Source organism: Chaetodon auriga, chromosome 7 (genome assembly GCF_051107435.1).
Source record: "Chaetodon auriga isolate fChaAug3 chromosome 7, fChaAug3.hap1, whole genome shotgun sequence".
Lineage (NCBI taxonomy): Eukaryota > Metazoa > Chordata > Actinopteri > Chaetodontiformes > Chaetodontidae > Chaetodon > Chaetodon auriga.
In genome coordinates this window covers 22016665-22042567 of record NC_135080.1, presented here as the reverse complement: position 1 = coordinate 22042567, position 25903 = coordinate 22016665, and the positions used below count along the sequence as shown (strand labels likewise).

The window sequence follows — 25903 nt, the reverse complement described above, 5'->3', positions numbered from 1 at the left end:
GCAACATGATGTCCCAACCAACCTGCCCGCAAAGATAAATAAATCTATCTGGATATATTCTAAATGGATTAATAATATTACCATGATATACTCTATGTAACTTTTTAACAATAATTAAATATCTTAAGGATGGCACCATCGCTTTCTCAAAAAAAAAAAAAAAAAGAAAAAAAAACTCATGGTGTTATATTTTATAAAATTTGTTGAAAGTTGTAATAAAGTGATCCGTTCTCCTCTCAACGCTCCCGTTCCCTTTCTTTTTTCTCTCCTCCTGTCTCTCCTTCGTCTCTCAGCACACTGGAATGCTGGAAGGAGGGAAGTTTGGTTTGTGCTTCGAGAGACTGACGTTTACACGCCGTTCGTCCGTTTGTTCATTAGTTCCTCTCCAAAGTTTATGCAGGAGGAGAACAGCGAGGGTCATTACTGTCATCCAAAGCCCCTGGGGTCTATATAGCTGCCAACTGTGGAGCAGAGACAGCGAGAGATAGGGGAGAGGGAAGAAAAAAACGTGTTTATGGTACTCACTGTGTTTGTGTTAAAATCATCTTTTGCCAAGAGACAAAACATAAACATCGTTAGTCTTTTTCTCTTGGTTTTGGCTCGTGACGATGTTCCAACAGAGGCGAGGCTGACACTGCTCAGAGGCAGCTCTTTCTCTCTTGGCTTCGGTCTGTGTCGAGTGTCTGGCGTAGGAGAGGAAAACGCTCCCTTTCTTCTCTCCCTCCTCGGGTGTATCATGTGTTTTTTCCAGAGTGTGATGTCTCCCACCAGCTACTCTCTCTCACAAACTCACTTTTGTTCTCTAGAGTCCATCGCGGCTTTGACAGTTCTTCCGTTCCTCTTCTAATGATGTTGCTGCTCATCCTCCCCTTCCCATCCTCTGTCCCGGCCTCCCCATTTTCATTGAACCTGACACAATCCAGAGGAAAAGCACCATGGGACGCATCAAACGCCGCTGTCATCTTCCAATATCCCCAAAGAACACAAAACAGCCTCTGGTCTCTTCTCCTCTCCCTTCCCCTCTTCTTCTTATCTCTAGAACTTCCCTCTCCAGCCACTTGAGGATTTAATTCCTCACTTTAAAAGAAATGAGGAGCAGAGGAGAAGGTTATTAGTTTAAAAAAAGACAAAAGTATAAAATGGCAGTTGGGATATCCCCCCATGAGACCAAAATGTGTGCATCGTGTTCGTTTGCAGTACAGAACTTTTTGTCCTCTTTTATCCTCTCTATGCTTTTTAATTGTCTTCTTCCTCGACTCTTTCTTGACCTTCAGTTTAAGTGATAGAGCCGGGGGTTTGGTCTTTTTACATTCTGTTTCATTCCACCATCACAGAGGAGGAGTCGTCTTGTTCACCTCCATACCAACTTCATTAAATTAAAATCATAATTAATTCATTCTCTCTCTTGCACATTCACCCCACTCCTCCGCTTTTTCTTCTCCTCATCATCAGACGTAGGCTGATTCACTGGACTGTGTGCGTCCCAGGTTGGGCGGCTGGGACAGATGTGCCATGTCCTTCTTTCTGATCTCGCAGATAGACTTCCTGCGGGCCTGGACGCCCCTGATGGCGGCCTTGATCTTGCGCCAGCCCAGATGGTTGAGCTCAGCCAGGTTGAGCACTACGCAGATGCCGCTCACCGCAAACATGAACACCAGGAAAACTGTTTTTTCCGTGGGGCGTGACACATAGCACTCCACCTCCTTCAGACACGGGTAGCGGTCACACTCGAAAATCCCAGGCACACTAAAGCCGTAAAGGAAGTATTGGCCTGCCAAGAAGCCAATCTCCAGTGCGTTTCTGAACACCACCTGAATGATGTAAAAGCGGGAGATCCCTTCTTGCCGGCGGACTTTAGAGCTCTTCCCATGGGTGAGGCCCCGCGGGGCATTGGGGATCTCCTTCACCTCCAGGCAATCTGGTTCTTCCTTCCCTCCTCCACCATCACCTCCATGTTGAACTAGAATTCCATTAATGTTGCGCAGTTTTCGCGCCCCGTCCCTTCCCCCGTAGTCCCTCTCCATTATGGGATAGAGAAAGGAGTAGCGCCGGTCTTTCTGCTTGGCTGACTGGTGGACAGAGTAGGTGATGAAGCAGAGGCTGGGTGTGCACACCAGTATGATCTGGAAAACCCAGTAACGAATGTGTGAAATTGGGAAGGCCTTGTCGTAGCAGGCCTGGTTGCAGCCCGGCTGCAGAGTGTTACAGATGAACATGGTCTGCTCGTCTTCGTACACCGTCTCCCCAACGATTGCCACGATCAGAATTCGGAAGATCACCACTACTGTTAGCAGGATCCTGGAGGAGAAAGAGAGAGATAAATGGGGTTAATAGCCAGAGACATACAGTAATTTACTGTGTAAGGAGGCATGAGATGTCCTGAGATATCCTTCCCAGTAGAGATTCTACAGATGTGCTGAGTGTGAGAGGACAGAGTGAGAAAGCAGAAGACGAATAACAGAGATAAGAGTCGGTAAGGGGGTCATAAATTTTCAAGGGAGAATTCCATAAAATCAGCTTTGAAAAGACAAGTAATGGACAATAACATTATGCAATGTTAAAAATATACTCTTGTTCGTTTTTAGTGTACTGAAAGACTTTCTGCACTGTTATTAGTTTTTGTGAAGTGAAAGCCTGAAGGGCAACAAGTTGTAGTGATATGAAGTCATTCTAATGTAATTGTGGAGATCTATTTGACTCGCAGGGGTGTTGTAAGTCTAGCTATATAAATTTAAATTCAATATTGACGATTTTGACTTTGGAGGAACTATGAACCACAGAGTCCAAACAGAGGAAACTATGGTAGTTTATTATCCTTGGTGCACCGAGAACTTTTATTTAACCTCTGTTGGAGTATAAACTGCTCCACAAAATAACAATGGTTACAAAGTTGATGGTACAAATACATAATTTGAATCTACCAGACAGTTAACACTACTCAGCTTTGCATTAACAAGCTAGCTCCTAGTCAATATCTCTTTATTTCATGAAATGATGAACAGTCCTGACAAGAAAATGTTATTGTAACTGACTGGTGCTGGTTTGTTTCTGGCTTGCTAGGATGTTAGCAGTTTCCCTATTGTAAGACACACACATAAATTTCACTGTACCACTTAACACTGGTATGAGCAGGCCTTAATAGCAACATTACAAATATACCCTAGTAAAAAGTCTATTTTCCATCCATCAACAATTTTTGTGAGAATGCAGTAAAGCTTTCAAACAGCTGACTATTCAGTTGAAAAGGAAAGGTAAAACTATAAAGACTATATGGTGGAACTGGACTGTAGCAAGAAGTGAAAAAGAAGTAAGAGGGAATTGCACATCACCACTTGCCTTAAGAACTGTGCATAAAAGGGAAAGAAAATTAGGAGGGAAATACAGGAGGAATCAGATCAAGGATATAAAGAATGAATGAAAAAAGTCAGAATGAAGGTTGAATGGAGGGATTAGAGCTTCAGGGGAGACCTTGAACTCCTTAATGAGAAAAGAGAAGCGAGAAATCAGGCACTGAGGCAGAGGAAAGAGAAAAAAGCTGTACCATTGAAGGACAGGGACATTGTGTCACCGTTAAGTCACTTTCCCCCCTGATAAGAACCAGAGATGAAGAGTGCTCCAAATCTCATTCATCTGCCAGAGTAAACACTCCAGAAGAAGAACAGCTGAGAGTGGAGCCTCGAAGTGTCGTCCGCGCTCATAACTCACAGCCTGCTATCTGTGATTCAAGACGTGGTTTGTGTGTGTGTGTGTGTGTGTGTGTGTGTGTGTGTGTGTGTGTGTGTGTGTGTGTGCGTGCGTGCGCGTGTGGGTGTGTATGTGTTTACAGGTAAAAAAGCAGGAAATAACACATCACATCTAATTTTGGTGTCTTACGCATCATTAGGCCTAATTACCATGGCAACCTCAGATTGGACTCTCTTGAAGTGGAGCTGTGATTAGTTTCTCCACACACACACACACATTCGTACAGACTAATCTTTGAGTTGTTAACCGTGTCACAAAGAATGCAGGTATGCTCTCAGATTGAGGTAAACCTCGTTTGCACATTGCGTGTTATTCCTGTGTGAGGTGCGGTGAGACAGGGAGATTATTGCTGCTGAACTTAACTTTTCTTCAATCCACTATCTGTGTGTGTGTGTGCATATTAATGTGTGTCTATCTAAGCATGCTTAGATGTGCTGACTTGGCATATCTGTACACTTAGTGCATCTGTGTGTTTCATGTTGTTAGACACACACTGTTTCCTTTCTTGCTGACATCTCTCTCTTTGTTCTTTTCTTACTTTATCCATCCCTCATTTATTTTTCAGATCTGAGACCATGCGAGCACTTAAGATAGCAGGCTTTTTGCTTTCTGCAGTCTGTGCGAGCCTGTTGGCTGTCTCACGCTGTAATCTGTGACTAAACAAAGTCTGGCGCAAGACGGCGGACTGCGGACCGGCCTGGACGTTGCTGTTAATCTGTTGATTGATCTGCCTTGCAGATGAGTTCCACAGATATGAGGGAGTTCAAACTGAGTCCTGCACACTGTAAAATCAGCTCTCACTAATCACCACCATTTGTATTAATGATAATCCCATTAATAACAGTATAATAAATGGCTGTCATTACTGAGTACACACCATTACAGCAGCCCATCAAAATGTGACCTCATTACATTTATCATGGATTTATGGGTTTTTGTGCATACAAGTCAATAGATGTGACATATAAAAATGGCTTTGGAGGCCGTGCTGATGGGCAGAGGGATGCTGCAGGAGGAGCGATTCATTCCAAGGAAAATGTCAATGTGCATAACACAGAGCATTTAGATTTAAAGAGATAAAGCTTCATAACAAACGTACTGTAAGCGCCTTTCAGACTTTGATTGTAAACCGTATCTGCCCCACCAGTTTTACATGTTGGTGTCTGAATAGGACCCCTGGGTCATTTTTAAGTTGAAGACACAAAGGCATTCTGCCATCTCAGGACCTTGTAACATTTCAGTAATATTTTCTACACAGCTCAAGTGTCAATAAGGCAGTAACGTTGCCAGCAAAAACTTTCATGCGTATGACATTGTTGCGTGTGTATGTGTAAGAGCAAACAAAATCAGACCAGGAGGTGACACTTCAAATGCCGCCCCTTGATCACAGCAATCATTTTAAAGTGGTAGATTGACTCCAAAGTGAGATTTCTACAAGCTGCACAAGCCACAGAGATTTGCTTCCACAGAAATGGCAAGATGCTGTAGTGGCATGCTCTAGTAAACAGATGAAGGTACGTACTTCCTACTTTTATTGATACATAACTGACGGTAAATAAAACTGTGTAGGGTTCAAAACATTAACATCAAAATTCAAATTAGCTGACACCTCTTTAGGTATAACCAGCGCCGTTGGGAGAGGGAGGGTTAACCCTGAACCTCTGTCTACATGGCTCTGGGTCAGCGACTGTCGTTTACACTTGCCCATTCAGGGCGATGTTTCTCTTCTTATGTTTCTCGAGAACCACTTATCCAAACTACTTCACACTTGGCATTGCGCTTCCCTGGGTCCTCAGCAATACACCCGCCAAGTGTGAAGTCAATTGGATGGATGAGAAAATCGAAGGGCATAGATATATACAGGCAGACAGATTCCTTCCATGTTAGTTAGAGAGGTCCTACACTGTTACAGATTCAGATGGAACATAGTTGTTGGGCAGATACATCACTGAATTAATCTCAAGTGCACACATACACACTCACATATCAGTTATTGAATTAGTTTCTATCCCTTTTGCAGTGAAGTCTTGTTAAGCATTGTACACTGCAGTATGATGTCTGTTTATAATGTCTGGTTGGAGAAAGATTGTAATGGACCATTAAACACAATTCTGTGCAAATCTAAAAACCTTAAACCAATCGGTTTTAGCCTCAGTCCCTTAGTCTCCTTGCAAGCTTGAATTGCAGTCATACAGGTTACACTTTCACGTCTGACAGCAGCCTCACTTGACAGCTTTCCAGTTAAAATCCCACCTTAATCTCTTTGCTCCATTTCATCTGCAGCTCTCCCTCCAGATAAGTCTGGATTTATTAGATAAAATCAAAGAGAGACAGTAGCTGTCACTTGAATTTACCTCAGGCCGATCCATTCATAGAAAGAATACTGTTTGTGTACAGTCAGCGTAGATGAATCAAATCAAACTCAATTAAAAGGTCTGTTCATTTGGACACGACTGTGGCTGGACAGTGGATCCAGGGGGAGGCCCGTGCAGCTGCACCTTAGACATTGCCAGATAATCATTAGATGGCATTTGGCTGTGTGAAGGGTAATCTACCAATCGCACAGTGGCTTTACCAGTCTTGTGTGGCACAGATGTGGAGTCGAAGGGCAGAGTTAATCCTTTCCAGAGTCTGACGGCGTGCGGTTCACATGTATCCTCTCATCAAAACAGCAGGTCATCAGTGATGACCTCCAGAATGAAAAATATATTACTTATTGCCAATCCTCCCACCTGTGATCAGCAGGCATGTGGAGGGGGAGGGAAGGAGGCGGAGAGAAAAAAAAAAATGCTTAAAAAAATGAAAATGCTTTTGCCCTTGTAGTGACTCCATTAAGGAGCTTAGTGAGCAGAGAATTCACAATACCAGAGTGAGAGAGTATTGCACTCAATGTGTGCACATGTGCACACAAATACACACATACATACTCTGTATGGTCACACACATGCACGCGCGCAAACATATCCATGCAACAAAACACCATCGAGATAGTGAGTGAAGACCGTTTTAAACTGAGTGCTGAAAGACGATGTCAAATTGCTGTTGAAGATGAATTAGTTCCAGACAGGGATAAAAAGATTATAAAGTCACCAAAAAACCCAGTGTGGCTCGGACATCCTCTTCTTAAATTAAAAGAGAAACCTGCCAGTGCCGGGACAGAGTGCGAGAGATAGAGGGGGGTAGTAAGGAAAACCAGCAATGGAGGAAAATCTCATCATAGAGAATGAATTATATAATAGCTTCCACACGCAAACCCACTGCTGTAATCTGTGGCTGGGCCAAGGGAGGATTCTTGCATTAGGTTTTTTTTTTTTTTGTTAATGCCATCGAATAGCTTTAGATTATCATACGCCACACAGCAGCCCCCACCTGTTTTTTCTCTCCTCTCTAGGGTATCTTTAGTTTTTTTTTTTCTTTCTTTCATTTGAACTCCCAGTGCTCCTGCTCTGGCCCTTTCTCCCTCTGTGTGACCCCCCCCCACACACACACACCCACCCCTCCCTCTCTGTCAGGAATAATCTGCAGATTGTGTCTGTAGTTTTCTATGAAGAGCCTTGTTCCTCTGCAAACATTCGGAGGAGGCATTCAATTTTCCGGTGTCCTTCCACTAAAACGGCCAGCACCGTAATGTGCTCTTGAGCCCTCTCTGCACACTGGTGTGGACATTCTGCACATTCACATGCGCTTATGTCATTGTGAATTGAACACTTTGCTTTTGGGGACTGTAGACTGTAGATTAAATGTTTCAATGATTCATCTGAAAAAAAAAACAAAACAAAACATAAATTAACCAGTACTGAAAATGACCATCATTTCAGCCCTACAGACACATGGCAGACATATTAGCACATATCTCAGCACACTCAAAGCCTCTGTTCCCAGCAGACAGTGTTTGTTGTTCCCTTTGACTAATATGTCGCCTGTGCTAACAGGCGGTGGTGATTATGCAAAAACGTTCTGCCAACACAACTCCAAAACGCCTCTTCTCCTCCAGCAATGCTGTGGCCCCCGACCCGCCATCTTTCTTTCTTTTTCTTGCAAATTATGTGAAGGTGGATGTCTTGCACTGAGAGGCGTTTTTGTGATATTCAAAGCTCCAATTAGGGATGTGCAGTTAATTGTCAGAATTCAAGCGTGTACAGTGATGTGAAAAATAATCATAGGTTCTGCATCTGACGAAAATCTAGTTCCACCTCCATATGCATGCACATACATGCACATGGATGTAGACACACAATCACAGCAAATGCTGCTGCTGCCTCAGCAGTCTGCATTATTCAATTTCCAGAGGAACTGAAAAGCTATTCAGAGCGCAGCTCCCTTGATATCATTGAAGATCTCCCTTTATGTTTAATGTCAGTCTCTTTTAATGAAACCTTCAATGCTGTTTACACGGCCATTGGAGAGGATGAGCTGCATAAAAATAGAAGTAGGGCTGAGATGCAAGTTATGTGTAGCTCAGTAAGGAGAGCTGGAGCGCAGTTTTAGGGGTGAGGGAGGCAATGTGTATGAAAAATGTACACAGCTTCTGGCACTTTGGAGAATCATGTCCACTGAAAAGTACACAATATGTTGTTCTTCACTGAGATAGAGACAGGACCAAAGATGGACACAGCAACATACAAAATTCAAGAATTCTAAGTGAGAGAGAGAACAGAAGAAAATAAAACAGGAGTAGGCAAAAAATATGGGAGGATACTGAGGAGGAAGCAAAGAACAGGAAATAATTGGCCAGGAGTGCTTTGGAGGTTTTGGAGAGATTGGAAGATGTGGCAGCGGAGAAAAAAAAGAAGAGGGAGGAGGAAGAGACGGGTGGAGGAAGAGCGGCCGTGGTTCCTTTACCCAGAAACCCGACACAACCCCCTCTGTCCCTTTCCTCTCATCTCTCCTCCCTCCCTCTCCCCCTTCCATCTCCCCTCCACTCAACTTCCCCTCTGCTAGTTACCACGGCAACAGGCGAGGGGCAGAAAGGAAGGGAGATAAGGAGAGCGAGAAGTGTGCTGACGAGAAGCTAAGTCAACTGAAGAACAGCGCGTTTCTGCTGAGGAGGGGAGCAGATCTGTCGCACCAGCTAGAGTGAGGCTTAGGTGCCTCAAAGAGCTCCATGCTTGTTTACTTCATGCAAAATCCTGAAGATGAGTTCACTGAAACGACAAATCATGGCAGCAAGGCAAACCAAAGCATCTACTGTGTGGAAGTCGCTTAGACGATAATTCCACAAGGAAAATCAGAGCATGTTTGCTCCCCTTTTTAGAGAAAGGTAGCTCATCCTCTACTGTTGTTCAAAAGCCACCGAGAAGATAAGGTGTTGAAAATAGCTTCTTCTCAAAATGGGACAAAGGAACCACTTAAATTATGGATACAAAAAAATTTGAATTACAGTTTTTGTGATGGAATCGTGAAGGATAATTAGCAATAAGTGCAGCTGTTAGCGCTCTCTCTGCAGGCTTGCTGATCACGACTGTGAGGTAAACAAGTCCAATGTTATGGCTGACCAGCTAATCTTTTCAGAGCCTCACCTTTAGCCTCCATCGATACCTGTTCCCTCACTGTTTAGCTCTGCCTTTTCTCCGCGCCGCTCCCCTCCCCCCTTTCTATGCTTCTGTACCTGCTGCAGCTCTGTTTCTGCTATTAATTACATCTTTCAGCATCTCTCTTTATTTTATCAGCTTCCCATCTTCTGTTACACAACCTTTCATCTGCTGCTCACTCAGCCTGATAACCAGACTGTATTGCCTTTTCGCTTCAAGTCAGAGGTCTGGCTAGCATCTCACTGTGGTTGCACGCCAAATGCAATTTAATGAAGTGAGCGATTCACAATGCGATTGTGATGGCAATGTGAGCCAGACGTACTGTGTGAAAAGCTGCAGCAAATGCTAATGTAAGCTGATGCAGATTCCATTTTCATTTTTTTTTCCATTTTCATTTTTCTGTGTTTTACAATTTAAGCATGTTGTCATCAGCCATGATGGATGAATAATTCTTCAATAATTCAGTAAGAATATCAGACTTGGCTCACACACTCATGGAGTCTTAACAGACTCATGTCTTGCATCTGTTGATGTGACTGCCCTTCTGAGAGTTTGCTGAAGTCATGAGCTCTTGCTAGCGTGCTGCCTCTCTGACTCTTAGAGGACTTCTTCAGCATGACTCCATGTGTGCATGCGTGTGTGTGCATGTGTGTGACACTTAAATATAGCAGCATAGTCTTTTTCTGTGTCTGTTGTTTCAAACCTGCCTCCTGACAGGAGTTGAATCGACGAATCAACGTGCTTGACGCACAAGTCTGCACAACGCATAGTTGACATTTGGCCAGATGGGAGTCGGCTACGGTTACCCATAACACCCCTCTCTGCGCAGGTTAGCAGAAACGGCTCCATGTATCTTTAAGTTCAGGTAGATCATTTTACACATGGCTTTAGTGCTTTCATACATTAGTATATCAGGACTTCACTGACGAACATCATTCTGCTGATGCTGGAGCCAAGACCAATTTGTTGTTCAGGTATGAGGGCTTCTTATAAAATAGCCTGGAAAAAAAAAAAACTAGTAAGCAATGATGTGGGGATGTGAAGCCACACAAAATTTACAGCGTTGTTTTGCCATCAGCGTTAGTGGCCTGGGAAAGCCCGTCCTCCGTCCATCTGCGTTCACTCCACATTTGTCTTGCCTCTCTTCTCCTTATTTCTTTTCTCCCTCTCAATGTTTTGACTTTCTGTCTCTTTTGTGTGTCTTAAGGATGCCAGGTGGTAACCCAAATACAACATACCAGCAGCTCTGACAAATCTAATCCTGTCACATCAAATGTGGACGCATGCTTCTCTCTCTCTCTCTCTCGCTCTCTCTCTCTCGTCTCTGTGTGTGTGTGTGTTCCTTTGCCAGGGTTTATCAATAGCTCGTAGTTCACAGCAGGTCACTTGGCACCAAGCTGCATCCAACCTCAAACGGGAGCCATCACACACACACATTCAGAAGGGATGTTCCGGTCCTTCAGGCCAGTGACAGAAGGAGTGAGGGGGCTGCACTCTCCCCTGCTGACAGACCTTTATCCTGCATGGCCACCCACCTCTCAACGTGTACACGCACGGACGGACACTCACTCTCACTCAAATGCTGAAAAAAAAATATACAGTGTGTCCTTGCATTGCATACATATAAACAGAATGAATTCTCTAAGGCCACCTCTCCATGCACATGTGCGCGCGCGCACACACACACACACACACACACACACACACACATTTTAATCAGAGACGCACACACTCTTCCAGCTGTTGCAGGGCGTCACAAAGCCGATTGTGTCTGACATTACAGGGTGTCAGTTCCATCCTCTCAGAAGATGAATTTCTATCACACCAACCAGTAATAATGGTTTTACCATTGTCACTTTGATCTCCAAGCATGTGGCTTCAGAGTGTGTTAGGTTTGGTTCACTGGCAGTATGCATCAGTGGGGCTTACTTGGATGAATATTCAATGAGCATTATATGCAAAGCACCTTTAAGCAAGTGATCCCTGTAGGATAAATTCCATATGTGCAGCACAGTATATGAAGTGGTGTGACTAAGTCCATTTACTCCAGTTATGTACTTAGTACTATAATATTATACTATATTATGTACTTCTACTCCACAACTCAACAGGGAAATTCTGTACTAAAATACAGTATAATACAGAATTGTCCCATATTAAAAAAGAAAATGCACTGGCCCTTATTGAATTAATATGGGACTCGATCTGTCCTGGATTTTCATGCATACTCTAATGCATGCACTACGTTTTCATGTGCTCTGAGTGACATGAGAAATAAGAAAAACAAAGGTTTCATAAATCTAAGCAGAGAAGTATGAACAGAATCGGCATCAAAACTCATGGAGGAGAATGACACCTAGACGGATGAAACAAGTAGTTTTGCCTTTGATACTTTAAGTAAGCTGATAGCCCACAACGCCCCTGTACTTTTACTTCAGTAGAGATTTTAAATGCAGGGCTTTTAGTTGTAATGGAGTATTTTTACTTTGTGCTATTGATACTTTTACTTAAATAAAGGATGTGTATACTTCTATACACATGTATACTTCTATTATTATTTTATTATTGGCCTTATAAAGAGTATGTTTCCTCACAATACTGAATGTTATAAGCGCACAGCAGTACAGATATACGGCCATCTATTCATCTTCTCCATACAGTGCATTGCATTGTTAGCACTGTACAGTATATTTCTGTTGCATATTCTGTCTGCAATGATAAGGTGGCTTGTGACAGTACTCTCTTTATTATGGTATGGTCTCTGTGTGTAATCCTGGGTCTGTAAGCTGCTGAAATGGAAATCTAATAATAGCATTTTCTAATACTGTTCACTTATCTACCCAGCTATCTGCCTCTCTCTCTCTCTCTCTCTCTCTCACACACACACACACACACACACAAACACGCACACACACAAAGGTATTTAAGTGGCGTAATGATGAATGTGAACTGACTAGCTCTGGCTCTGGAGATAAATTGATGAAGATCAGAGCTCTACTGAGGCAGACAATAAGTCAAATTTAACACAATGTCTCACACATGCACGTGCACATGAACACACACACATGCAAACGTTCGGTTGTGTGGTTTCACAAATGACTGAAATACAATGATGTGCACCCATTACATTTTTTCTATTAGTCTCATTAATGACTATAAAAGGATATTTTTTTATTGCAGTTCTTAAATGCTGATGATGAACAGACTGATCAGGAGAGAGGTCGTGTATGCTCCATTTTCCTGCCCGTGCACTGCTGTATGCAAGGCTCTCCATGACGATAACAACTGTGGCAGTTACCTTGGCAACAGATTAGATGATCAAGTAAGACAGAAATAGGAGCACGCGCTTTAAAAATAGACTTTCTAAAATCTACTCTGCGTGATCAGTCAGAGCAGATCAATGGCAGGAAGGGAAAGACGTGACAGGAGTGCTCACCATGGACAACCCATGTGGAGCATTGGTTTTTTTGGGTAGGCTGTGAGGTTGTGATGGAGGGGTGAGGCACGAGCAGGAGAAAGAGCAGCAGGAGAGAGGAAAAGAGCGAATGCGTGGGCGGGAAAGGAGGGGGGGGGGGGGGGGGTCAATGGAGGGAACTACAGAAAGCGAGAGAGAGAAATGATGGGCGTAATCCGGATTAAAACGGTGGGTTTTTGGACAATCCCGAGTTAGGGCCTTCGCATCCGTGCCAGCTCCCCACCCATCGCGCCTCTCCCGTGCCAAGCCCCAACCCAAATCAGCCGCTCTGGCACATGCAGGGAGCCTCCATGACACACAAGCAGACAGCACACGGCTCTGCAGGGAACATCCCAAACACACTCAACCAACAAAAAATATTCTTATACCTAATTTTATTCAGTATTTGTGATCTGGTTCCATTGTGAATAAGAAAGACTGAAGAGGGCAGGCACAACATCATGTCTCATATCTAAAGTGGACAGTGGTGGGATATAACTAAGAACATGCATTGGTAGTTCAGATCAGTAATCCACCATGGTGTAATATATATGACTCTAAAATGGGCCATTGTGCACAATGAGTACTTTCACTTTTGGTAATTATACTACTTAAAATTTTGAATGCAGGACTTTTACTTGTTACACTATGGCATTGCCACTTTTACTTAAATTGAAAACGGACAATTTTTCAACCCCCTAACATTTCCAAGTGATGTCAATGACTTTAAACATCACTTCTCATTTTTATTTCTTTCAGCCTTCTTTGTTGCATAATCATGTAAATATTGTAACAGTATGAAACACTTTAGGATTCATAGAAACATTCTTGTGGCGGTGGATGATTGGATCTTCAGCGGTGGTCGTCTGAGGTGCCTTTCATGTGGATTTAATGTGCTTTACTGATCTGATTAGATACAGTATATGTATGTGTATGATGAAATGGCATTACTGTGAGATAACAAGCAGTCACCAAGCCCAGGAGTTCAAGAGTACACCAGGCATTACTCCTGAGTCCTGACCTGCTGTAGCTGTTTAAAAAAAAAAACCTAAAGCATCATTCAGCATGGATGGGAATAACTGTTTCCCGTTGCCCAGTTTTCTTGAAATTGTACTGTAAGCTTTCAAATTTCCAGTTTTTACTGGAATGGCACAACCAAGCAATGGGGGATAACACCGAACATGTTGAATTTGATATATCACTACTACTGATACTAAGTTATGATGATTTTAATTTTGGATAGACATGCAGTACGTGCATCAGGAGGTCCTCACCAATATGGTGGCCAAGTTGACGCATCACTCTAACGAACAGCAGTGGCCAATGCAGCATCTACCTATGTGTATCTATGATGTGACACTGCTGTCTTTTGGGAGATAAAGCTTTCTCCAGTAAACAGAATGAGCCCTGCGACTGTCATTCTACATGCTGTGAAGGCTAAATTTATCTGTTTCACATTACAGCGCTGTCTACCAAGTAGCTTTTTCATAATTGGCTAGGAGAACAGTGTGAATGAAGCATATTGCCAACAGTCAAATCCACTCCCTGCAGCTTGACTTCTTAATTGAAGAATCTGCAAATGGGCTTGTGGGTCTGCATGTGTGTGTGCGCGCGCATGCGTGGTGAGGTGTGAATGCATAGTCACACTCTATCTGTTTGCTCATATGCAAAGATGTCGACTGTGACAGTTCTGGCGGCATGTGTGTATGTGTTAGAGTGTGTGTGTCTTTGAGTGTGTCTGCCCCTGAGTAATGAGTAAATTTAATAACCACGGTGCCAGTTCACTTACGCACATGTTTATATACTTGGATGACCATCTGGTTATGAGTGCATGTGTGTATGTGTGTGTGCTCACGTGTAAATCAGATGTCTCCTTATAGTATGTTGGTCCTGGTGGAGGTGGTGTGTGTTTTTGCAACGTGTTCGGTGTCTGACTGCGTGCACACTGATGATTTTTATTCATGTTGTGTCAATCACACTGTGCAGAAGCTGATACTGCTTCTGAGGAACAGTTGTTACAAACACACACTCACACATGCTCAAAGAGATGAGTCTTCTGCACGCTCAGTGACTCTTACACTCTCAGCTTGTTCATTAAAGACCCCAGTGAAGTGTGAAGATGCAGCCAGTGATGGGAGTTGGGGCAGGTGGGGATGAGGAGAATAAATCAATGGCAGAGGAGCGTCTTTCTGGTGTTCAAAAAGCGACATTGAGTGAGATAATGTGAGGAGACAGAGTGAAAAAGAGTGAGAGAGATGCATGGAGAGGTATGAAGGAGTGGTTTCATCACAATATCAGCAGACAAACATAATGATCAATCAAACAAAACGAGAATGTCAACATTAAAATCCCTGGATAGAAATGCTGGTAGTCAAGTGTATGAAAAGCAGATTTATAAATAAGACAGTGATCTCACAGTCACGAGCTCACACAAATAGACCCAACTGTGAGCACTTCAAGAGCCGCAGCATCGCTTTGTAGCGAAGATTAAAGCTGCGTTTTGGTTTAATTTTAGCCCTCATATTTTAGTTTTCTTTATCTGACTGCATGAGAGAGGCAGATATTTGATACCAGTGAGCACGGCCAGTTTAGCATGTGTCGACATTTCTTTACTCTTAAACCAGTCTCACTGTGTGTTTTGTTAACGTTATCTGCATTTAGTCAGTCACACCTTTTAAAGATCACCTGTCGCAGCAGTTTACTCGTCGTTTGCAACCAATGAAAACAGTATAATGTCTTCTGAGGCTCTGTGAGCTGCTTTCTAAAGTTGGGGAAAAAAAAAAAGCTTGTGCTCATCTTGTGCTCCAGGGTCCAGTGAGTCCCCAGACTTTAAGGAAGTGCCATACTAACTCACAGGAGTATCCATTTATGTTGTGTAATTACACATCAGTAAATAAACTGTAATATTATAAGTATTATTATGGATCTGTGTACCTTTTTCGGTTACTTACCATTGTTTTTGGGTAATAGTTGTGACTCTAACAGTAACAGGGCGAACAAGTCAGGAGTCAAATTTGAAAACTAAGAGTGAAGTTGAGTATTTTACTGTTCCTGTCATGTCAGTGTTGATTAAAGAAGATTTATCCAAAGAAGAACAGCAGAATTTGACTTGACTAAGATTAATACTCCATTAACATATCTACATATGCAGCGGAGTAACATAACACCCAACAACCAACATATTACTCCGACTAATTTGCCTACCTTGCATGCAGCTCATGTCAACAAGGTATGAAAATCATCTTGCAGAGATGGAAAACTTGCCTGAGATAAATAATTCATCACATCATGTGGTAATGCAGATGAGAACAGGCACTGCTTTTCTTATTACCGTGTTCAAGTATTGACTTTCTGACAAAACACTGTTGATCTTGGCAGGTGATGCTTAATCCTTGGATGTCAGATCTGACCACAGGTCCTTGAATGCATCAGCAAGGCAGACTTTTCAAACTGGATCCTGCTTTCAACTCCATTTTCACTTCACAGAAATGTAACTTTTACAAAAAAGTAAAGCCAACATGGATTATTAATCCATCACTGTCACCATTAATCCATCTGAAAAAGCTTTAAGTGTAGTGCAAGTTGATTTTCAATGTGCTATACCCAAAATAGCTGAAACTAATGGCTGCCTGGAAGGTTGACAACCGTTAACAGTTTCAAAAGCCATGGACTAATGAGCACTCACAGCACCACTTGAGTAAAATGAAAGCCACCAATCATTTCAACCACAATTTCATTTTGTATTGTAGTCATTCGGTGGTCTCTCAGCTGATGTTCCAATTCTATACTGATGCTTTGAATTTTAAACAGGTGACTAAATGACTGGCTCAGGTGGCTGTTTTTGCAGGGCTGCTATCCTTTGTTTGTGATGTCTGGGTTAAACTAGCCCTCCAGTATCATTCTAACACTGACCTGCTCTGTCCTCCAGTGAGGTGCTGACACTAAACCTACATAAGCCTTACTGAGTCACCCTGCCGGAGACAGTTTCTCCCTGAGGCCCTGCAAGGTGAAATCTGTCTCAACTCTGACCACTTCGCCTGCTCTAATCTCTATCTTTATCCATTCAGCCCTCCCTCTCCCCCTCTCTCCCCCTCTCTCCCCCTCTCTTCTCTATCTGATTGAATTCTGGAGAGGTCTCGCCTGAGTTTCTTCATCCACCAGAGTTTCCCCCAATATGCAGATGTTAAAGCTGATGTACGCTTGGCTTTAACACACTGCTTAATGGTGAAGATGGAAGTTTATCATCTGACACACACACACACACGCACACACACAATAGGAGCTTCATCGATTAATCCATCAGCACGACGACACCACATCAACCCTGACCTTAGCATATGTGGACTGTGAGGATCAAGAGAGGGAGAATAAGCAGAAGCAGTAAGCAAAAAGAAATGAGAACACAAGCTGCATAATTATGTGCAATTGCTCTCCTCCTTCTCCCCCAGCTACATCTCTGCATCTCCAGCGGTCCCTATGGAGGCTTGTTGTAGCACGCCAGTAGTGAAAGGCTGCGAGCAGCTACAGGGCGGCTCTCTTCTTTGGGGGCTCATTTCCACGATGTTTGTACCTCTAGTAGAACAACCACAGCAGATCAGTCCCACTGTCAGTACTGCCATGGATCCTGGTGCACGCCGGAAGAGCGTCCTCAATAACAAACCTATCTTTGACGCTATGATTATTTCACCAAATGCTGTACAGAAATTGAGGTTTTATCTGCAGGGAGCTGCTGTATATTTGTTCTAAAAGCCTGAGATGCAGCAGGAATTATATGCATCTACCTTCCACCAGGAATTCATATGCTCCCTATGGAACACGTGAGGTCATTTTAATAACCTGTTTCTTATGGCTGCACAGAGATGACACTGACATTACAGCCGACAGCATCCCGGGGGTCATTACGTATGGATGGAGGAAGTGTGAAAACAGAGACAGGGGAGGGACACAGTGAATAGATGTTGGAGGTCTCGCTCTGAATTCTGTAAGTGTCTCTTTTTAAAAAGCTCTCGGGAGAATCTGCCACAAGTGAGGTGATTTAACAGCCTCCTTCTCGCATTCTTCCGCATTCTAGCGCACATTTGCTCGATAAGCCTCATTCTGTGCAAACAAAATCATCCATCACCTCCGTCGGGGCTGTGAGCGCTCCACGGGGATTTGCTAAATAAAAGCACGATGATCTAAAGGTCGTGTGACGACAGAGCTGTAACCTGTCAACAAGCACAAGCCTGCTGAGGAGCATGTACACGCTGCTCACTAATAAATATTGTTTTTTGGCTTGGTGTATGCACTGTGACGTGCTGAAAGAGTGCATGCAGCACACACACACACACACATTATTTTCTAGACGGATGAGCTGAAGGCTCCTGAGTGACAATACTCATGTGACTCAGGGGAGCCATGTTGAGGAGTCATGCTGAGTGAGCTGCCCTATGTCAAGAATGAGGTGTAGAGCTTTTATAAGAACACTCTTGATCACCTCCTGCGCAGTGAGCATGTGCAGAGGCATGCTGGGATACAAGCAAACCTTCAACCATCTTGTTTTCTTCAGGGACTCTACCGAGACTACTGCTGCAAGGACCATGTTCAGAAATGTGCATCCAGTGCTTCAAGCAGTTTTAAGGCCTCAGTGTGCTTCAAGGTGTGCTCTTTGTACAACTCTACAGACAGAGACCAAAAACTTTGAAAAAAAAAAAAAAAAAAAAGATTTGGAAGTATTGGAGAGAAATTGGCTTTTGGCTCCAATTATAAATGTGGCCTTTCTGAACAAGTACAAACATTTTTGCCTTTATACTTGGTCAGACAAAACAGTATCCAGCCTTCAAGCCAGTTCAACAGAACCACACTGAGGCCTTTATATTACCTGACTGGCCCAAATGCAAGACAATATTTTTTCTGAAAAATATGTGTGGAAAAGAAAGTAATATAATCACATTTTCTTACCAGTGATTCTGGTAAAACTTGGGTCCAACAGAAAATTTCGTTATAGGTTGTTTGTAACTTTAATGTCATTACACTAACAATTTTCTTAAACTCAGCTTTTCTGCCACAGAGGAAATAGATCCTTGAGGAGTGAAAATGACGTCACTGGTGTTGTCACGAAGGGAGGATCAAAATGAAATCTGAAAAATGTCTAAAACAGCCAGAGAAAAACTTTCTGACTGCTCCAAAAACTTGACCAGATAGTCTGTAACTGACAGCAACACAAATATCGGATTTATGTTCTGCTTTTAATGTTTCACTTTTCAAACAAAGTCGGTTTAAAGGATGAGAACTACCTTATCCTTGGACTTTTTCCAAATGCTGGTTTTGGAAAAGGGAGTCATCTTATATCTGCCCCCACACAGTACTTAAGGAGGCATGGGGAATAATAATTATCACTTTGTCTGTAGTAACACTGATTGTGAAGAGTCACCTTAACTTTTATCTGTCCTCGAGGTGTTTAACCATGGCTCTCTCATGGATAAAGGTATATGTATTTGGTCAGCTAATTACTGCCATGGTTTATTTTAACAGGCAAAAAAGTCAATGAGATACTTAGAGCTTTAATCACTCACTTAACATTCCAGTCGCTGCAACCCACAACTCCATTTGTATTGCAAATGGACAGGGCTAAAGACTGTTTCATTAAGTGCCCTGTCTTCTATCAAGCTCCACTTCCTATTCCATTATTGGAGATCAATATCATGGTGGTGGAAGGGTGGACGTGCACATTTAGCAGCCCCACTCTGACCAATGGCAACTCACAGGTGGGACTGTGGCCTATGGGAGGATGACCATAGAGACAGCATGAGCAATGTGTTGACAGTAGTTAGGTAGAGAGTGCTTCATTACGGTTTCTCCTCAGAGGCTGTGTGTACCAACAGGCCCTGGGGTCCCACAGTTCATGAGATGGTCCTGGGAAAGCCGATTTACACCTGCCCCACTGCCCGTAATGGTAGGAATTAATCACAGGTAGCAGGTGAATACACAAACGCACACTAACAGGCAGGACGCAAACCTGCCCAAGCACATGTGATATGCCCACAGAGTACACTGAAGCTCACGTTTTACACACAGTCTGAGTATTTATGGGTACACACGCATGCACGCACACAAACCCTGACCGTAGAAGGGAATCTCTGGAGCTGTTTGTAATCTTACACAAACAGCGAGTGTTATATTCCCCCTAATGTGTGTGTGAGTCATGCATGACGAATCGACTCAGGCCTGCAGGCTGTTGTCATGGTGGGCTCATGAGAACAAACGCTGGCATCACCTCAGAGACAGCAACCTGTCCAACGCTTTCCCCGACAGGACAGCACCTGCGCTGACCAATGAGATGCATTAACCCACAGCAGAGGGACCAATAGGTTTTAGGATTGAGGGAGTATTAGCATGCGTTTATAAAAATTCATTTCAGCAGCGATGTCCCAGATTAGATGGTTTTGAGCTGTAGAAAAGCCAGATGCAGGGAAGGCACTTTACTGTGGGAACATACAGGCTGTCAGACAGAAACTACAGCAAAAAAATGGTTGACTGGATCAGTAACAGCACTAAGTGATTAGGAGTGCTTCTGATACACAAACTCTAAGAGATAAACATTCACCATGAATGACCTCCTCTCTTGCAGGTTAACTACTAGCTGTAATAAGATTTTTTAAATATTTGTTAAATATGATTGTTGTGCATTATTGACAAAAAGGCACACTGTTTGGTTTGAGCTAATGGATCATTATTGTAGACATTTGCTAATTAGCACCAACCACAAAATAGTTGAGGCTTACAGCCATTATTTGTGCAAGTATTGAACAAATCACTTGGCAAGTTAAGGTATCAAATTTATTACATTTCATCCTGAATGTCTGCTCCAAGTTTCATGACAATCCATTTAATAGTTTCATCATCCTCTAGGTATCATGGATGTCTGACCAACCGATCGACATTGCCATACCTAGGGCCATGTAGCATTGCTAAAAGTACCACTAAAATTTAACATCAGTTGCTAATGCAGCTAGCGCAATTGCTGCGTCCTTCAGCATGTCGGCCTGAGTTTAAACCAATCGACAGCGAGCATCCACCCTGCTGAAGGATCGTTGAGCAAACCACTGAGCAGCTTCCCATTAGCTGAAGAGATACTGTTGATAGAAACAGTGTGGACATTATAAAATCTGAGGGGGTGCTGTACATTAAGTGGCTCTGGAAATGGAAACCAAATATAATGAGGTTAAAGAAAATGTAAGTGAAACTGTTAAAGGCTGCTGGAAGTCCTGTATATGAATTTAGATATCTTAAAAAAGTTTTTTGGCCGGCCACTCTCATCAGCTGAGCATTTCAACTGTCTGGACAACAGATATAATCTGCATAAAGATGATCTGAGGCTTTTTGCCGCCGGGTGTCCTGGTTGCCCTGCTTAGGTCGTGACATGCAGCACCATCTCGTGACGAGACAGTCCTCTTGGCTTCCTACCAACGCCCTGCAGACTGAGGCCATGTGTCTGCTCGCTTGTCTGTGAATAACTGCTCCTCGCTGCCTTCGCCTTCACTTGGTCTTTTTACTCTTTCTCTGTCATCTGCTTCCTGTTTCTCACATCTCACACTCTGACTGTCGATTCCGCTCGTCTCCTCCCTGCTTTGCAATCAAACTCTTCTGCTTTTTTTCCCCCCACTTTTCCTCGATTGCCTTGCGGATTTCATTTTCTCTTCAGTGTTTTCCTCCTTAACAACCCTCTCTTTCTGTGTCTTCTCTTTCTCGCTGAGACCCTGCAGCCAGGATGATTAGTCCAGCTGATGAGCGACACTGCGCTTACAGTGTCATATGAATGAGGGAAAGCAAATGCTGACCAATCGTTCATCATAACATCAAAGGCAACAACTCTAACTAACCATTCAACCAGCAGACTGCTTTCAGAACAAGACCCAAAATCACATCAGTTTCATAACTCGACACAACAAAATTCACACTCAGAGCTTTGGCAGAAGATGTTCTGCCAAAAAATAATATTTCTCCACATCATTTACTTCATGAACTGGCTGACATTTATTCGCTCAATAATTCAAGAGTAGCACAAGCCAGAGTGAGTCAGTAGCTTTAAGGGATTGGTTTGAACTGCTAATTCAGACAGTCTCTAATGAACCCATGCTGAACCTGTGGTTTTCAAAGATGTCCCAAGAAAACTCCAAAGTCAGGAAAATGTCCTTTACTAGATGCAAAATCATGTTCAATACCATCCACAGTGCTGATGTTCCTCTGAGGCTAACACACTCATCAATAATTGCCCATTCTGCGGCTGACGAGAAGGAGTTATTCCAACTAAAATACAAGACATCTCGGGATGTAGACTGATGCATAAATCATGACTGTCGTGACCTCGTACTAGTTACTGTTTTTTTTAGGTTGTGAAATGACTTCATACTTGACAGACAAAGAAAGAAAAGAGAGAAGAGAGGTGGGAGAAAATTGTGTGAAAGCTCAAATGAGGCACACGTGCAACGTGATGGCTTCTGAAGTGGTCTTCAAGGGGGAGGAAAAGATTGGGAGAACGAGGACATCACCACTGAGAGGTACAGTAGAAAACTGTGAATGAAGGCACTTTTAAGGTGAGATGTCCTCACACTGCTCTGGATCCTCTAACGTCCAAAGCCTTTGTGTGGGCTACGAGTGTCCCTCCTGGTTGTCTAACTCCCCACCACCACCACCACCCCCATCATGTCACTCAGAGGGATTAAAGACGCAAATCCTCCCTCTCCCTGCCATCAGCCACATTGGACCAGAAATCACTGAGTGGAAGCAGGGAAGGATTCATTTTCTGCCTGCTCCCCATGTCTTGGTAAACTTCAAATACAGCATGTATGGGCACATAGTCGAAACACACACAGATGAAAACACATGCACATATGAAAGAAGTGAGCAGGAATGGGTTATTTTTAAATCTCCATTTCAATTTAAACTCCCATATTTCACACGTCAAAGCATCTTTCTGCAGACCACAACCACAATCCCACAGTAACTCACCTTCCGATCATAGTAGAGTGCTGCTGCACGGCGGCCTCCAGGAGGCGCTCTAGAATGGTCCATTCTCCCATGGCTGGAGTTAGGAGGCATCCACTGGGCACAGGAAATCAGATGGGGGCTTCCCAGTCAGCAGGGCACCAGTGCTGGTGTTAAAGTCCTTTTTTTCTGAGTCTTCAAGCCCACTTGTTGGCTTGAGGTGAGGTAGGGAGTGGCTTCAGGTGGCTTGTGTGAAAGAAGAGTCAAAAGCAACCTTGAGGAAGCTCAGAGGCACCTCATTGTTGCTGCTATGATCTGCCTGTCTTCTTTTTTTCAGGTGCTGTCCCAAAACACACACACGCCCTAATCTGCACGTGAGATGGTCGGACTGAGGCTTGTCTAAGTGCGAGCTGCACACACAGCCACCCTCATGTGTGTCTGTGTGTGTAATTCTCCGTCCGTGCAGCTGCTCAGGTGAACGTGTCTTGTCACTTCCCTCCTCGTTTCCCTCCTCTGAGTGCACCTGACCCTGTTTACTTCCTAAACAGCTGGCCTGTCATATGTTCTCACCCTGACACACACTCACACCTGGTCCAACGCGCAGAGACACCAGCGCTCATCTACTTCTACTCAGCGTGGAAGAGCAGCTGTAGTTTGTGCAAACGGGCATCACTCACACACTAACACTCCGCCCTCACACTCTGGTTCTTTGACAGCATCTTGGAGTAACTCTGGGCGGGCTCAGGTCCATACACTCGCGTGAGCCTGAGTAACCGGGGATCTGTGTCTCTGCTCATTCTCCGCTCCTCCATCCTATTCGTTTCTTCCTCTTTCCCTCCCTCTGTCTCTTTTCCGGCTACTACTCGATGGATTCCTCCCCCTCCTCTCTGTTGCGCCTCTCCTTCTCTCCTGGTTTGGTTCAAGCAGCGCTGCACTGAAGCATGGCACTCCTCCTCCTCCTCCTCCGTCTCCTTCCCTCTGCTCGAAACCCAAGCAAGAGTTGCTGGTTTCTCCAGCCCTCCTTGTCCTCACTGCCTCTCTCTCTCTGGGTTTCTCTCAGCGTGGTTTACGTGAGGCTGCTCTCCTTCCTTCTCTTCCCTTCATCTTGTTTTTTCCTTCCCACTTGCTTTCTCTCTCTCTCTCTCTCTCTCTCTCTCACTCTCTGCTTGCGCCCTCCACCTGCCTCTGTCTCTCTCTTTGAGCCAGTAGGCAGCCAGACCAAGCGTGTGTCTAGAGGATTAGAGAGAGGAATCATCTCTCTGCTCCTCCCCCCTCTCACTCCCTCTCACTCACTCTCCATCACTGTGTTTATCCCCCCTCCTCCTCTTCATCTCTTACTGCTCCACCACCAACACCACACAAACCCTTTTCCACTCTTCTCTCTCACAGCACACTGCTCACCATTTTGTCTTCAGTCTATGCTTTTATCATCCTTTGTCTTCTGGTCCTGATACCTAATGCAACAGCGATGATCTTTGCTGTTTACACGCACACACATCCAGAGACATGCGAAGCAGTGCCATGCACATGCTGTGCATAGGCTGTGTGTGTGTGAGAGAGAAAGAGATGGAAATGGAATTAGTGACAGTCATCAAGATTTAGAGTAATTTGCTCAGAGGATGTGCTCTCTCTCTCACACACACACACACGACCAACTGTTACAAGGTATCACTGATGGCAAGATTATATTCACTATCAATTCATCTGTTCATTATTTTTCGATTAATCAATTCATTAGAAGTGTAGAAAATGTCCGACAGTAGTGAATGCTCGCCTCAGCCCATGTTGGGCTGCACAGCTACCTCCTGAGGTCATGTCGGCAGAAGTTTCAGAAGAAATTTGAGGAGGATTTTAAAGGGGGACTTCAGACTCTTGGCTTGAGTATTTCTAAAATTTCAGGCTAAGGCACTGAGACGGGGACTCCAGTTGGCATGTTTTGCCTAAACACCAACAATATTCAGTTCAGAATGATCTTAAAAGCAGAAAATAAGGAAACACACTTGAAGAACTGGAACAAGCTGTTTGACATATTCACTTGATATCTGATGAAGCAGCTATAATCAATATTTTCAATATTATAAATGGATTCTAATCAGCTCAGAGTATGTGCTAACCTTTATGGTGGAACTTGCTGGTATGTGTGTGACCTCAGTGCCTCTACCTTTTCCCAAATACTATATGAGAAACGGCTACAGTGAAGAAGTGAGACAGGCAGGGGGACACTGAGCCGCCAAACGTCTGTCACTGCAGCAAACGACTTGGCATCACATGACAATATTCACCCACAGACTCATACACGCACAGCAGCATCCCCATGCAGCAGCTGAGTGTTTTTTAGTGGCTTCCTCCATCACTCCCCAGCTCCCCAGAACAGAGGAGTAGTAATCTATTCTTAAGGAGGTAATGAGTGACTGCACACACGCGTAATCCCTCCTACCCCATGCCAAGACAATCTGGCAGCACCGTGTCCCACACGTGAAGGGAGTAAGCCAAAAGGGAGAATAAAAGACAAAAGAAAAACACAAACAACTTAGCTGCAGTCTGCTGGCATGAGAGCACAAGATAACTCTCTAACCTTCTGATATCCTTGTAAAGTGACTTGTAGCTCTTTCCTTTGGCTACAAAGACCATTTTCTCAGATATTCATGGCCACCAGAGGATGAAGACGACTGACAATTTGGAGGACATTTAAATGTAATGTAAATATAATCCCCTGACATTTCATTTGGTGCCATCATCAAGTCAAAATTGTAATTAATGCAGCAGGACCAAGTATCTGCCTACAGCCTTAGTTGTCATTGTTAGCTTTGTTCCACCTCAGAGAGCTGCTAGCATGGCTGTAGCTTCATTTTCTCAATGCACTTCAAAATCTGTAATTATTGTTTCTTTCTGTACACAGACCAAGACTGTGCACAGATGACAAAGTGAATCCAAATCCAAAGCTTCATCAGTAAAGCACAAATTAAAGACAAGCTGGTACTGGATGTTCCAAACCACTTTTTGTCCAAGGGTGTGTTACTAAGGTTGGGGGACTTTCAGTGAGTCTGCATCGACGTTACAGTTTAATGCTGTTGTAACATGTTCTCTAAGAACAGCCTGGTGACTGCTGTAAAGGACTCATTTTAGCTTCACCTACAGCACAGACTGTCTGTCAGTAGAAAAGTAATGAATGAGGTTCCTTGTGGAGAAACGGTGACTTTATGAGTCT

General features: G+C 43.7%; 1 protein-coding gene across 1 annotated transcript; it reads right to left on the bottom strand.

Annotated features, from left to right (window-relative positions):
• Window positions 1-320: 320 nt before the first annotated feature.
• gjd1b (gap junction protein delta 1b) lies at window positions 321-23926 on the bottom strand. The gene is made up of 2 exons (XM_076734526.1): window positions 22720-23926; window positions 321-2298 (listed from the first exon to the last, which is right to left on the bottom strand). Exons 1-2 carry the CDS (start codon window positions 22788-22790, stop codon window positions 1449-1451), a joined length of 921 nt encoding a protein of 306 aa, XP_076590641.1. The 5' UTR covers window positions 22791-23926; the 3' UTR covers window positions 321-1448.
• Between the last annotated feature and the right edge of the window lie 1977 nt (window positions 23927-25903).